The sequence below is a fragment of the Mastigoproctus giganteus genome, chromosome 5 (assembly GCF_048544385.1).
Source record: "Mastigoproctus giganteus isolate SK-2022 chromosome 5, ASM4854438v1, whole genome shotgun sequence".
NCBI lineage: Eukaryota > Metazoa > Arthropoda > Arachnida > Uropygi > Thelyphonidae > Mastigoproctus > Mastigoproctus giganteus.
The window spans coordinates 47,978,706-47,995,457 of NC_143579.1; the positions used below are offsets into that span (position 1 = coordinate 47,978,706).

Sequence of the window (16,752 nt, forward strand, 5' to 3'; positions counted from 1 at the left end):
GATGGAAGTTTATTCCAACAATTAACCAACTGCTGGCTAAAGGTAAATTTCTACACATCTATTCTACATCTGTCTTTCCCTAATTTGAATTTATGCCCCCTTAGGTTCGTAATCTGAACTAGTGGAAGAATCCCTTCAGAATTCAACGTGCTCAACCCATTCAAGGCCTTATACACCTCAATCAGATCACCATGCTGGTGCCTAGTCTCCAGCCATTGCAATTTGCAGAACTTAAGCCTCTCTTGGTAAGAGGATCTCTTCATTCTCCTCACCAATCTTGTTGCCCTTCTCTGTACACGCTCAAGCAAATCTACATCCTTCCTAAAATGAGGCCTCCAGGCCTGTACATGGTACTCAAGGCATGGCCTGACCATTGCCTTATACAGAAGGACAATCACCTCCTTTTCCCTGCTAGAAAATGTACAGCATTACTGTTAATCCGAAGGAATTATACAGTGAATAATTAGGACAGTGAGGTGAATAGTGGTTGATGCAACCAAATAATTAAGACTATCAGAAAAAGTAAGTTGAGCTTGGTAGATTGTAGAGAAAGAGACATCATTGAGTTTAATTAGAACTGAAGATCATGTGTATTTGTGAAATGAATTTAAAAACTTTTTGGGATGTTTAGTTCTTTTAATTGATGAATTTGTTCCATTAGTTTGGTTATTCAATATGCACTGATACAGATGAGGTAAAAGATGTTTGTGGGGAGGAACAGATTGTTATATGAAGTCATGAAATTTTTAGATATGCTGCACACATAGCAAGACATACATAGCTGTTTAACATAATCTGGCCTTTCCAAGGTAAAGGCTGAATTACTGGACTCCCTCTGGTCATGAGGTAACAGAGTAGCAGCTGTAAGATTATACACTAGTTTATCCAGAATTCTCCTAAACTATTTCATCATTCCTATGGGCTGCTTAGCAATTGACCTGTGAAAACCATTTTAAGCTTTATCCTCAGAATGTAAGGGATATTCGACCTTGCAATGATGCTTGTTGCAACCTCGAGAGACATTATTTGTATTGTAAGAATGTTATATTAAGTCATGAAATTTTTAGATATCTGCACACATAGCAAGACATACATAGCTTTACAATCTGATAATGACATACATGTCATTATCAGATTGTAAAGAAACTTTAACTGATAATCTTAATATGCTAGAGCTTAGATCAAATATGGTTTTTGCCACTCTTTAGATTTCTGTTAAACAAAGTAGTGGTATTGCAATGGTTGAGGAGGTCATCTACCACCTAACATTGCCTCACATCATAGTGGCTCAGCCATTTTTCTGTGTGGTGTGGACAGTACATTTCCATTATACTGGATATTTATGGAAGTTTTCTAATTCATTTCACAAATATATGTGGTCTCAATTCTAATCTCAACGATGTCCATTTCCACTTGCAGTCTGCCAAACCTAATGTACCCTTTCTAACAGAATCTGAGTTATCGGTTGATTCAATTACTGCTCATCTCAGTTGCCCAAATTATTTGCTGTATGATTCCTTTCGCCTCAAAGGTAGTACTTGTGCATATGTCCATTCCGATATTCCCTTCATCTCATGGCTATTCCCAACCTTGTATTGTTTGGCAGAGATGGCAACTTTTGCCCTTCGCTGCTCCAACCTCTGTCCAAACCAAATGGTTCTGTTGTCACTTCAGCCAAGGATAAAGCTGACCTGCTAGCATCCCATTTTTCTTCCAACTCATGTATTAATGATCTTGGTAAAACACCTCCCACCATTCCCAAAACATTCCATTCAGTACATCCTGTGGTCTTCTGTCAAAAGGATGTCATAAGGATTTTGACGAATCTTGATGCTAAGAAACCTCCAGGTCCTGATGGTATTTCTCCACTTGTTCTCCAAACCTGTTGAACTTACTCCTGTTCTTTGCTGCCTTTTTTCACTTTCTTATTTCAAAGGTGTTTTTCCTTCTGCTTGGAAATTTGCTCATATCCAGCCAGTTCCCAAAAAAAAGGTGACAAATCTTGATGCTAAGAAACCTCCAGGTCCTGATGGTATTTCTCCACTTGTTCTCAAAACCTGTTGAACTTACTCCTGTTCTTTGCTACCTTTTTTCACTTTCTTATTTCAAAGGTGTTTTTCCTTCTGCTTGGAAATTTGCTCATATCCAGCCAGTTCCCAAAAAAAGGTGACAAATCTTTCCCGTCCAATTATTGTTCCATTGCAATTACTTCTACTCTTTCTAAAGTAATGGAGAAATCAATCAACCTCAAAATCTTAAACTACCTAGAAACCTTTCGTGTGATCAACGATCACCAGTATGGATTCTGTCAGTGTCGATCCACTGGTGATATTCTGGCTTATGTTACCCATTTATGGGGCATCTCCGTAGCCAGGTGGGAAGGAGCAGCAGTGCGTAGCACACACTTCTTGATTAGACCGGGGTTTGAGCCCGTCACCACCAAATACGGAGCATGCGGAAAGGTCATTCAGGGAATGACCTTTCCAACCAAATAACCTAAAAAATCAAATAACAAACAATAACAATACCCATTTTTGGACTAATTCAATGGAAAGGTTTGGTGAAACAAGTAGTTGCTCTTGACATCTCAAAGGTTTTTGATCATGTTTAGCATAAAGGTCTTCTAAACAAGCTTCCATCTTATGGTTTGGCAACTGTTTTTTGTAATTGGTTATCCAGTTTTCTCTCTCTAATCTCTCACTGAGGGTGATGGTAGATGGCTCTCTGTCTTCTAACTTCTCCATTAATGCTGGTGTCCGCCCAAGGTTCAGTTCTTTCCTCCCCCCCCTCTTTTCCTCTTGTATATTAATGACATTCTTCCATTGACTGGAAATCATATCAATAGTTTTGCCGATGATAGCACATTGCCTTCCACTTTCCTTTTTGAGAAACCTTGTCCAGATCAATCAGCTTCAACATCTCGAAGAACTGCTACCAATTCCTTAAATGCCGATCTTCAGGTAATTCTCCAGTGGGGCAAAGACAACTTCGTTGATTTCAACCCTTCTAAAACTCAGTCTTGTCTTATATCTCACAAAAAAGGATTCTTTTGCACCTATGCTTATCTTTGGTGACACTCCGATTTCTAGGCAAAATGATATATCTCTTTTGGGGATTACCCTGACTTCTAATCTCTCTTCGCAAAGCACATTACAAATATTGCTTCCTCTGCATCTAAAAAACTTGGTTTTCTCTTTCACTCTCGACGTTACTTTTCTTCCAAACAGCTGCTCACTCTGTATAAATCGCAAATCTGCCCTGCCATGGAATATTGTTGCCACATCTGGGGTGGTGCCCCCAAAACCTCTCTTAGGCTTCTTGATTTCGTTCAGAAGAGGGCAGTTAGGTTAATTAGTGATTCATCTCTAACAGAGTCTCTCCACTTGCTGTCTCATAGACATACTGTTTCTTCTGCATGCCTCTTCTACAGATATTTCCATGGGCACTGTTCTTCTGAATTGGCTTCTATAATTCCCGCTCTCTCTTTCAAAACAGTCCAAACACGTGCCGCTACCAGCCAACATCCATTTACTGTCCAACTTCAAACTCACAGAACCAACTTTTCATCTTCCTCATTTATTCATTCAATTGCCGTTTTCTGGAACAACCTTCCTTCATACGTATTTCGTGAAAATTACAGTCTACAGAAGTTCAAGTCCAATGTCCACAAATATCTTCTTTCATCTTCTCAACCTCCAACCCAAGCACGGTACTAAGTACTATAGGTTCTAATACCTCTCGTGTTTGGGGTTTACATAAAAAAAAAAAAAAAAAGTTTTGGCCTTTTGTGATGGACATATAACAATGCTTACTAACAGTCCTAATAACTTGAATGTGCATCATTGCCTGATTTAAATGTGGACCCAATGTGAGCCATTTGCATAACGTTAAAAGACATACTGTGTTAGTGTTAGGGTAGTTTTTCAATCATTTTTGAATAATTTAACACTTTGGAATAGTAATAGTAGTAGTAGAGGCATATGATGGAAGAAAGCAACCTTATGTAGCATCAGCCAAAAAAAAACCATTTCACACGACCTTTCCCTCTATACATTTGTGTAGTTCCTCCTTGAATTTATTTAAGCTATCAACTTTGACAATGACAGATGGAAGTTTGTTCCAGAAATTAGCCAGTTTAGAAGTAGACAAAGATAATTAAAAACCATAAAACTTAACACCCCAGTTGTATGTTAAAGGCTAATTTCTGCAGCACATCTATTCTACACCTGTCCTTCCTCAATTTGATTTTTATGCCCCCCAGGTTCGTAATCTGAACAAGATGAAAAATCCCATTAGAATTAATCCTGCTCAACCTATTCAAGGCCTTATACACCTCAGTCAGATTACCTCACAGGTGCCTAGTCTCCAGACACTGCAATTTGCAGAACTTAAGCCTTTCTTTGTAGAGCACTCCTTCGTTCCCCTCATCAATCTTGTTGCCCTTCTCTGCACTCACTCAAGCAACTATATCCTTCCTAAAATGAGGCCTCCAAACCTGTACGCAGTACTCAAGGCATGACCTGACCATTGCCTTATACAGATGGATAATCACATCCTTTTCCCTGCTAGCAAAATTCCTGTATATCATTGAGAATATCTCATGACCTGATCTGGCAGCCTGTCTGCACTGATAAGAAAATTTCATATCTGACTGCACAATTTCTCCCAGGTCTTTTTCATTCCTTACCACCCAAAGTGTATTACCACACAGTTGGTACGTTTCTCTGGGATTAGTTCTACCCATATGCAGTACTTTGAATTTGCAATGCTAAATTTCAGTTGTCACTTCTCAGCCCATCTGCCCAACTTTTCTAGATCCTGTTGCAGTAGTACACTGCCATTACTGCCATTAACACCCTGCCAACCTTTGTATCATCTGCAAACTTGGACATTAAGCCTGATATACCTTCATCGATATCATTGATAAATATACAAAACAACAGTGGGCCGAACACTGAACTGTGGGGAACTCCAGTAATAACATTAGTCCATGAAGAGCAGCATCCATTGATTACCACTTTCTGTCTTCTCCCACTCAACCACCCTTTTAGCCATTGTAGCAATTTGTCCTTAATACCATACTGCTCCAATTTGTACAGTAGTCTGCCATAAGCAACAGTATCAAAAGCTTTCCTGAAATCCAAGTATATGATATCAAAATTATTTTTTGCTTCCAGTTCCTTTGTAACCATATCATAGTATCCAATCAGATTTGTCAGGCAAGACTTTCCCTTAACAACCTATGCTGTGTCTGAATTATTACTGCCGTCTTGTCTAGTTGATCTTGCAATGCTTCTTTAACCAGTGACTCCATTATTTTCCCTGGAACAGAAGTTAAAACTAAGAGGTCTGTAATTACTCATGTCACCCTTTGTGAATTAGGGATACATTTGCAGATCTCCAGTCCATGGGGACCTTCCCGGAGTCCATCAATGCTCTCATAATTATGGCTAATGGATTGCTTACTTCCTTTGCCACCTCCTTTAATATAACTGGATTATTCCCATCCACCCCAGGTATGTTTTGCTTCAACAATTTCTCCTCCACTTTACTCTCATTTATTACAAAATCATTAAGCTCCCTGCTAGAGTTTAATAAACTTCTGTCCTCCATTTCCCTACAGAGTTCTTCATGTGTGAATGTATTGCAAAATACTCATTCAGTTTGTCAGCTCTCTGAGTGGGATCATCAACATTTGAATCATTGATATGAAGTGGACCAATCTGATTCATCCCCTTCCTTCTAGAGTTTGTATAAGTAAAGAAATCCTTGCTGTTTTTCTTAGCATCCTTTGCCAAAGATTTTTCATAATCTGCTTTTGCTTGCCTAACTTCGTGTGTGACTTGATTACAGACTAGCTTATATCTCCATTGGCTTTTGTGTCGCCTGATAATTTATATGCATTCCACGAGTCTCATTAGTTCATCTGACATCCATTTAGGCCTAAACCTTGAACAGTATTTCTTAATCAGTATGAAAAGCTTCCAAGATTAATTCCTTGAATGCTTCCCATTTAGAATTTTCTGTTGGTAACCTCATCAGTTGGTTCCACTGTATAGAATTTAAAAACTGTCTGAGACCACTGTAGTCACCTTTGCGGAGGCAAAAACCCTTCCCTAAATAGTGGGCAGAACACAAAATCTGTATAAACATTATTCATTTATTTATTTCAATGCAAAAAAAAAAAAAACAAGAATAACAAGAATTTGTTTATAGTATTGATATATTGAGCATTTTTATTTTAAAGTGCAGTTAAAATATATTGATTTTAGAAAGTTAAATGAGGTGGTGATGGGAAACATTTTATTTTATATTTTTGTTAGTAGAGGCAGTAAACTTATAAGCTATTAAAATCATTATTTATCAATAAAAAATATTTGCTGCTTTGACTAGAATAATTATAATTGATTATAATAATTATAATTGATGTAATTCAAATTGTCATTTTAATAATAGGTCAGGACCCTCTATAATGAATATCTGGAGTATTATGCTTCGCCAGAGCTAACAGCAAAACATAGTCCAAGAGAATATTGGGAATTGCTGAAGAGGAAACACTTTGGTGGACCTTCCATTGTAAGCTTATTTTATTAATTACATTTAAAAAGATTAAGTGCTTATTGTAGTGCTTATATCTGTTGAATTTTTGAAAATGTTATTTTACTCTTGAAAACAATGGGTTATTTGTTTAATTGATTATTTTTATTGTATTATGTAAGAAATAGTTGCAAAGTATTATTGCCCTAAAGCATTAGCAATAACAAGTGATAGTTGAAGAAAACTAATAATTGAAACTTCTAAAAAAAAATAGTGAAGTTCAGAAATTTTAGATTAAAATTGGCTTCTTTGAAATGAGAATTAAAGCCACATATATTTGTGAAGTGAATTAGGAAGTTTTTGGAAGATGTGAATAATAATTCTGTGGATATTTAACTAGTAGTTAAGATCCCCATATCTCCTAATGTTGTAGAGAACTGACTAGGGACCTGACCTATTGCCCACTCTTTACCTTCTTTTTGCATAATCTACTAGTATGCAACCAACTATATGACTACTGAACAAATGAGGAGGGTTGCCAATGTAGAACTATTCTGACCAAATTGGATAAAATATAAGTTAAAACCTTTTCTCTTTGGTAGGAAAAGCAGTCAAAACACACTAGCTGGGATGTTGCCTCGTCAACAAGCTACCACTATGCTTGCCAGGAACCCACACACACACACACTGCTAAGTATTCTTCTAGAAAAATTATCAAGTAGAAGAATAGAAGCCTAAATGACAAAGAAATGAAATTAGCAGAAGAACTATGCAATATGATATTAGAATAGTATGCTAGAAGTAAGACAGTGCAGTAAGATGTAGGAATAGATTTTAGAGTAATTTGTAAGAATGTTTAATTGGCTGGGAAGTATTATCCAATAGCATGTTTGCAAAAAAATTTAAATGTAAAGTTTGGTGATGAAATTTGTCTGTGTATAAAGCCCAGTTAATTTAAGGCTTAAAAAAAAAGGTGAATTAGAAGAATTCTTTAAGCTAGCTTAGAAGTCTTTAAGATAGATTAGTTTCTACTCTTCTAATTAGATACTAATTAGAAGAGTTAGACTAGATACTAATGACAAAGAAAAAATATGGCTGGAGATATTTAAATAGATATGTAGGAAATGAATGAAATGACAGTTTTGTCTACACAGATATTTTAGGAAAATTTGGAGAGAAAAGGAACCATTGCTGAAGAATTATATTTGAAAATACAAAAATACAGATGTAGTTATTGCAAATTTTATTTAGTTTAAAATGTATAGTATACATTAAAAAGATACTTTTTAAATCTTTAGTGATATACACCGATGAGCCAAAACATTATGACCACTTACCCAATATCATTTTGGTCCTCCATGTGCAGCCGAAACAGCTTGTACATGGCGGGGCATGGATGCTACAAGATTTCTAAATGTGTCTTGTGGTATCTGGTACCAACACGTAACCAGCAGATCCTTTAACTCCTGTAAGGTCTATAGTTGAGATGCCACAGATCAGAGTTGCTGTTCCAACACAAACCACAAATGCTCAATGGGATTGATCAATACCTGGAAGTCTTCCTCATGTTTCGTGAACCAGTCTCGAACAATCCGGGCAGTGTGGCATGGGGCATTATCCTGCTGAAAGACGGCACCACTAGAGGGGAAGACCGTTGCCATGAAAGGGTGTACCTGGTCAGCAATGATGTTTAGGTAGGTGGTAAACGTCAGAGTGCCTGCCGCATGGATGACTGGACCCAGGGTATCCCAGCAGAGCATCACCCAAAGCATGACACAGCCACCACCGACTTGTTTTTGTCCTGTGGTGCACCCAGGCACCGTCAGTTCCCCAGGTAAACGATGCACACGTACCTGATCATCCACATGGTACAACAGGAAACGTGGTTCATCGGACCAGACGACATTCTTCCAATCACTCAAAGTCCAGTTTTGATGCTCGCGTGCCCATTGTAGGGGCTGTCGCCGGTGAACCGTGGTTAGCATGGGCACTTGGAGTGGCCTGCGGCTAGACGGCCCCATTTTCAGCAGGGTTCGATGTACCGTGTGTTGTGACACATTACTCCTGTCACCAGCATTCCAATTACTGGCTAGTTGCACCACAGTCACCATTCTGTTGCCGCATACCATCCAGGAGATCCTTCGCTCACCTCGAGCATCGATGAGCTATGGTCGTCCAACACCTTGCCGGCAGTTCATGGGTTTTCTCTCAGAAGACCAATTTCGGTAGGTACTAACCACTGCCGACCGTGAGCATCCCAACAGCCGTGCCATTTCAGATATGCCCTGACCCAGACGTCTGGCCATTACAATTTGGCCTTTGTCAAACTTGTAAAAGTCCGCTGCCTTTACCATCTGAAGAACAACAGTAACACTGATTAATGGAGCTCAGTATCAGGTGTTTTTTATACCATGTCCGAACCCGTGCACGTGCTGTAGTTCACCTGCAGTTGCTTTGATTTGCATAACGAATCGTTGGTCATAATGTTTTGACTCATCAGTGTATTTGTGCCATAATGAATAAGCAAATTGTGCAAATTGTTGGTTATCAAATTATTATAAAGGCAGAGAGATATGAATTAAGTTGTAGAAGGTAGCAGTGTCATTTACAGTTGACATGTACAGTTTAATAAAAGCTCAGAAATTGAAAAGTGGTACAGTGCCTTAGGGCATAACTTAAATTTCAGAAGTTCTCAGCAGTTCGAATAGCTCAGTCTTAAATGTCATACACAACAGGGAGGCAATTAGGTTATCTATGTAAAAGTCGAGAGTGACAAGAAGTCAACCTTTATTGACAATAAAACCTCTGAACAGTTAGTTGTGTTGTCCTGAAAAGCTGCCAAAGCATTGCCAAGGAAGGGGATCCATGAATACACAGAACATTGTATTTTAGTAATGGTGTTAAATTTAGTGATCATCTGGTTTTACCAGATTGAAGAATTTTGATGTTACTGACCTGGAGAATGTTTTGAAAATGGCACTGGTGGCATTCTGATGGTTTACAGTGTTTACTAATGGTGTTTTGCTAATGATAATACTTTCAGAAGGAATATTGTGACATCTTCAATAATGCCATTCTTCCAATGATGATGCAGTTTTGTAGTATGGGCAGCCTTATCTATTTTATTATTATTATTTTTTTTCAGCAGGATAATTCTCCTTTCACAACATTGGGTGTGTGATGGCTTTGTTTGGAAGAATAACATGATGCTGATAGGATCTTCTCAGATCTCTGTGACTTTGGTCCAGTAGAGCCAGTGTGAGATGAATTGGAAAGATATGTGAGGAATTGTCCATACTCTATTATGAAAATACTGTATTAAAGCCAGAAGAGGTCCTACACTGTATTCAGATCTATTCCCAAACCACTATTATCTTTGATTTTAGTGTAAGTTTTTTCTAAATCATAGTGAACCTTTTGGTAATATTACCGAAAGGCTACACTATAGTTTAGAATTGTTAGGCAAAAAATTAATGTATATTTTTTCACTATACCTTAAAATAATAAATTGAGTTGCAAACTTATTTTTTCCCAAAAGAATTTTATAATTTTATATTTATTTATTTGTCATTACCTTTAGGTAATTTTTAGGTGAGAAACTCAAATTAGCTTTACTTTTTAAACATTTTAATGAATTGCTTAGTTATTTTATTGCTGGAGTAACCCTTCAGACTGTGTATCTTTAGGTATGCTTTTATCCTATTTTCTGTGAATTGCAAGTAGAATTATAACTACAGTAAACCCCCGCTATTCGCGGTATCTCTATTCGCGATTTCGCGTATTCACGGTCGCTGATTTAATATAAAAGGAAACCTAAAAAAAAATGTGAATTTTAAGGCGCCGTGAACATTTTCCACCATAAAAAAACATGGGTGTGGCTAAAATTACCTTTCCCAGTCAAAACAGCACTCAGTGGGTGGGGGGGAGAGGGGTGACAAAATCGCAAGCATGGATGTTTCTCGCTAATCTTTGTTCAGTATGTGTTATGCGCTTGTCATGGAAGGTTTCGTCGTTTCTTTTAATTTATAAGCATATGAACACTGCAAAAGCAGTGTAAAACAGACTTTTTCGAGTATGTTAACGGAAGAAAGTGACTTTATTGTGGACAAATTCTTTCTAACGCGTACAAAAATATGGCTACGAATAACAAGGGATATGTGAAAATATCAAAGAAGGTGATGACATTAGCAAATAAAATCGAGTTATTAGACAAAATTTCTAGTGGTAAAAGTGTCTCCAAAGTGGCAAAACATTATAAAATCAATGAGTCAACAGTACAATCAATCAAGAAATCGGAAGAAAAAATCCGCCGTAGTGTCCGTGAAAACACACTAATTGCTTCAAAAATTTGCTCTGTAACTCGTGAAGTTAAATTAGAAAAAATGGAAAAAGCTTTAAATCTGTGGAATGACCAAACTCAAAATAAAATTCCGTTAAGTTCACTTTGAACTTAACGGAATTTCATCTTCCGTTAAGTTCATCATCTGTGAAAAGGCAAAACTCCTTTATCAACACTTTAGCAAAACTGGTGATAGCACTGGCGGGATAAGTGTTTTATCTAGCAAAGGTGCTGGTTTGAAAGATTTGTTTGAAATTTCTAATAAATATTACATTTAATATTAAATTGTTTCTTATTTTCATTTCGATGCCATATGCTTGCATTTCACTATGTACTGTCTATGTACATAGTCATATTATGAAGGTACATATAATACATACATACATAGACAAAATTTTAGACTAGTTTTTCTTATATATTTCATACTTTGGAACGGAACCCCTTTATTACTATGGGAGCCATAACTCAGTATTCGCGTTTTCGGTATTCGCGGCATTTCGTAGGAACGTAACCCCTGTGAATAGCGGGGGTTTACTGTATTTCTTAGTCAATCTTAACACAGATAAATCAAACTAAACTAATTAATTTTTAATTTCTTTACCATATCTAAATGTCTAAGAGACTGCTCCAACAATTGTCATAGTTCTTTAACCAGTCTGTTAATTGTCTTTTTTTTAAATCAGGATTTCTATGAAAGAAAATGGCCAGAACATGTCTTAATTGGAGTAAGTAAGAGTTTAATTCTTGTAATATATATTTCTTGAAATGTAAGTTCAAAAATTATTTCCTTTGATTTAACTCTTGCTAATAGTAAACTGGCCTTATGATATAGACAGACCACTGTATTTTTATTTTCAAGAAACAGATATACTGTACAAATTAATATGGTAGTGGCACAGCATACAAATAAATTAAATGCATTATATTTCAGAAATTACTCATTGTCAGAATGACTGCTAAAGTTAGCATTTCATTGGATATATATGTAGGTCCTTCCTAACAGTATAATGGGGTCATCATTTGTCACTCATTTTTTGGTTTCTGTTAAAAACCAGAAACCAGTCATTTTTCACTCATTTTGGAGAGGTTAAAATCTTGTTGAAAACTAAAGAAATTAAAGGATTTTTCCATTAGGGCTGTAAGTAACTGATCTCAGGTAGCAGGAGTAGGAGAATTATAGGCCTCCTCCCTAAGTTATTCTTTGTTTTTAAGCTTGCACAACATGCACAGACACATACAGAACATAATAGATGGTAAATCATATGAACCAAAATAGTGAACAAAGCCAAGAGCTTCCAATGAAATTGATATATATGGTTTGGCAGCTGATGTTATTGGCCTTATAATGTAGCTACACGATGACAGAAGGTTGCTGGGAAATTAACCAGGTTTATTACTTAACACACTGACTCAAAAGACATGACTAAAACCCTAGTGTCATGGGGTGGGAGTTGGTAAAATAACAATTCTATCTATCATATTGCAACAAAAAGATTGCTTGTGATCAAAAGTGAAAGTAAAGTAAATACAGGAAAACAGAAAAGAAGAGTTAAAATCCATCTTTGATGAAAGACAATTATGAAATATTTTGCAGATTTTCTCTTAAATTACACACAGAAAATGAATATAAACTCTTTTACTGTCTCTTATGGTGCATTGTTCAGAAGTTCTAGCATTTTGACTAGTTGTTTAAATTTAATTATCTCAAGCATAAAAACATTATAAATAGAACTTGAAAATAATGAACTAAAAGATGGGGATGGAACAGGGACAAAAGATGTGTGTGTGTGTGATAGTATAAATGGGGGGATGAGGATGATAGAAAGAATTTGTGATTAATTTACAAGAATTTAAGTTACAGAAATCTTAAGACAGAAAACCAGCCTCACTAATGTTTGAAAGCATACTGCACTGGTAACAGTGCTGTGACTGTGTCTTAGTGTTAAATGTGTATTTTATTAGTAAAATTTAATTTCAAGTCTGAATTTTTTTAAAAATCTGCTTTTTTTCTGATAGAAATTATGAAATCTCCTCCTTTCTGAAAGTGAAAAGTTTGCAGCTTATTAACAATCTTTGTAGCACAATAATAATATAAAAGTGCACTAGATATTACTAAGTCTGAAAAGTGGCATGAAGTTCTATCAATCTCATATAAAGAAATAATGCATTTTGCCTGCTAGTAAATTTCTGGCTGTACACAGTGTTACAGAAACAATTTCAGCTGTTGCATAAAAAACCAGTTGAATTACTTTTCTCAAATGGCTTTGGCATCCTCTTGTATCATGATCACCATTACATCACTGCTCTTCAATCATTACATTTTGCAACCACCCATAACTTCCTTATATATGTGACATATTGTTCCAATAACTTTTAGTGAGATTCACTTTTGTGAAATGTTATTATTTCACAAAAGTGAAATAATAATTATCCCCATGAATAATAATATTGCCTTTATTCCCCCTTAAAATCTGACAATCTGTTGGTGACATCAATATATTTTAAGATTATATTGCACAGTGTATAAATATTTCAACAGTGATAAAAATATACATCAGATCTTACTTCCAGAAAAGCTGAATTCTTGCTATATTTTCAAAAAATCAAATTATGTCAGTGTCTTTAGTTATATTTTGAATTAATTTGTCACAATCATCCTCACTAATTGCATTCTTTGCAGCAGTTTTTCTGAAAAACGTTACCACTCTTTTTTTTTTTTTTTTTTTTTTTTTTTACACACATGAAGTAGAAGATATTTTTTCGTGAAACAACCTTATATATTTTCAGAGTAAACAAGCTTTCTCAGTCGACGGTAAGTCAGGACACAGAAAATTATTTCCATCTACTACAGTAAAGAAAAAAATCAAAATAGTCTACACATTTGGAACAGTATAGAACTAACTAAAAAAAAAAAAAGCAAGCATATGTTAAGTACATTACTAATCTTTTTGTACAGGTTGTGGTGAATGCCGCCTCCATAGCCAGGTGGGAAGGAGCAGCAGTGCGTAGCACACACACTTCTTGATTAGACCGGGGTTCGAGCCCGTCACCACCAAATACGGAGGATGCGGAAAGGTCAGGGAATGACCACCGCATATCCTGGAGCAATATGACCTTAGTTGCTAATGCTCCTAAAAACCAAAACAACAGTTGTGGTGAATACAGTCAGCATCACTGACTATTAGAGGGTGTATTCACCACAGCTGTTTCAAATACTGTCAAACCTTGATTGAATGGAAAAGACCTGTCCATTAAACTTAAAAGAAATATGTGATTGTCCGAGTTGCTCGAATGTTATGAAAATGACAAAAAAAAAAAAAAAAAAATCATTAAATGTAATACTGTACTGCATATTTTATTGCACTTGCTGATTGTGTGGAATAGAAGAACTAGCTTGAAATTTAGTCATCTGAACCTCACTGGAGTTGGAAGGTAATGATGATGATGATAAAAATCCTTATCTGTGAGCCACCTTCGTATGTTTTTGGCAACCATCAGTTCCTCCACTAGTTCTTATAGTAAAATATCAAACTTTAGAGGAAAATGTTTGAGCTTTTCCTTGCTCTTACAAATATCCAAAAATGTACTCCTCACATGCTATCCACCAAAACACCAGATTCCAACTTCTCAGTTAACTTCAGTTTATCAGAAATGATTTCCATGCTTTCTATTATACAACAATACTGTAATAAAAAACTTTACACCATATTTCTGTGTTGATAAAACTCATTTTGTGCACAAGTTTTGCTCGTAAACTCAATCCTTTTCTGAAGTATATGAATTTGGGCTTGTTTATAGATTCTCCCTAATAGCAGGAACTGTAAACAATTTATGGTATTTCAACAAGTTGCTTCATTGATCATAAAAGAGAACAAAAGCACTTCACATAGTATTGTGGTTTTTCTATGTGATTATTAGATATTGGTAAACAAAAGAGAGGCCAGCCATTTTCTTTATTGGGAAAATGTTTTAACTGATAATAAATAGTAACAGACTGAGGCAGTTACATTAATCCCTCCCCCTCTGACAGGCAGAGGGGTTGGGTGGATTCTTTTAAGTTGCCCTTTGGTCCTGTACAGGATGCTATCCATTATTTCCAAAGTCTGTTAAATTGAGGGTTTCTTTTATGTAAATCTATTTGTTATTTACGTTATTTCATTATTTTTATTTAATTTTTTTAGCATTTGATTTATTAAAGTATTGACTGGAACTGAATAATCCTTCTGTAGAAGTACAGAAAAATTATTCATAATTATTTTGTTTTGATATTGTGAATTGTTTTCTGTGAGTGTTATTATTTATTTATTATTTTTTTTTTGTTATTACAGGTTGGAAAGTTCTTGTCTGATATTCTAATTAATCATGCAAAAATTGATGTAAACCTTCTTCGCCCTTCTGCAACTACCAAGTGAGTAGCATTAGTATATGTATAAAATGCTTCACTTCTTTTTAGAAATATTAATAAAAGACATTTTTATATTGTTTTCAAAAGAAACTTATTAACATAAAACTCATTGGCATGACATTTATTTCTGCTTCAGATTATACAGGGTGTTTCAAAAATATTGGTACAAATGTTTAGGGGAGGTAGGTAACATCTAAAGGAATGTAAATCGCATAGAAACCCATAACCGGAAACGTCACTGTAAATCAGTAGACGTCGCGATAGTCGCCGCACGAAGAGCATGCATCGATATATGAACTGTGAGCTGGCGGGCATGCACCTAGTGTAGGATTAGCAGAGGGCAATGGATGAGCTGCTCAATGAATTTATAGAGAACGCTTCCCAGACAGACATGTACCGGACCACCGTTTGTTTGCGCGTGTGCATCAAAATTTGTGCAATTATGGGTCATTTAGAGGTAACAGGAGTAGTGCGGGCAGACCACGTTCGACGCGAACTCCCACCATGGAAGAAAGTGTGTTGAATGCCGTCCAGAATAATCCTACTATCAGCACACGTGCCGTTGCCCCTGCCTTAGGAGTGTCTCATTGCAGTGTACAGCGTGTCTGGCACGGCGATTCCTTACACCCCTTTCATCTCGAAAGGTTTCAGTTACTGCTCCCCCAAGATCATCCTGCACGTGTGGCTTTAGCACAGTGGTTTCTCCAAGAAAGTGTTCAAGACTTGAATTTTCCAGCCTATGTTTTGTTAATGGATGAGGCTTATTTCACTCGGGAAGGCTTATTCAATCAGCACAATGCTCATGTGTGGGCTCACAACAACCCACACGGTGTGCGCCCCGTGCGGCACGACATCGCTTCGCAATAAATGTGTGGGCAGGTATGGTCGGTGATTGCTTAGTCGGCCCATACCTGTTACCATCCCGCATGATCTCCGCTAAATATTGGATCTTTCTTGAACAAGTTTTACCAGGGTTACTTGACAGTGCTCCAGCAAATGTGAGACGCAACATTTGGTTTCAACATGACGGGGCACCTGCCCATTATGGAAGGTGTGTTCGTGACCATTTGAACAGGCGTTTTGGGTGTCGGTGGACCTGTTGCCTGGCCCCCACACTCGCCTGATTTATCGAGCCTTGATTTATTTCTGTGGGGGGGGCTCAAATCTATCGTTTATGAATCGCCTGTGGAGACGGAAATGGATCTCGTGGCGAGACTCGTCTGCGCTGCTACTACTGTCAAAGAAACTCCAGGTGTGTTCGACCGTGTCTGCCAATCCATGCTGCGTCGGTGTCACGCATGCATCGCGTCCCATGGTGGAACCTTCGAGCATCTGTCGTAACATCATGAAATGCATCCATCTCATACTCCATTGTTAATATTATGTCAAATAAATGTTTGCCACTAATTACTGTCTTGTGTCATTTCTGCTTCTTGTGCCTCTGCTACTACTTCCCCGTGACGTTTCCGGT

The 16,752-nt window shown here is 36.8% G+C and overlaps 1 protein-coding gene across 1 annotated transcript in view; it reads left to right on the top strand.

The window, feature by feature from the left end:
- PolrMT (mitochondrial RNA polymerase) overlaps positions 1 to 16,752 on the top strand; it is a 395,821-nt gene that overhangs the window by 159,199 nt on the left and 219,870 nt on the right. The window contains exons 12-14 of the mRNA XM_090374544.1: positions 6,457 to 6,576; positions 11,560 to 11,601; positions 15,205 to 15,284. Of these exons, the coding sequence (XP_090230670.1) occupies positions 6,457 to 6,576; positions 11,560 to 11,601; positions 15,205 to 15,284 (242 nt within the window). The remainder of the gene's footprint in view (positions 1 to 6,456; positions 6,577 to 11,559; positions 11,602 to 15,204; positions 15,285 to 16,752) is intronic.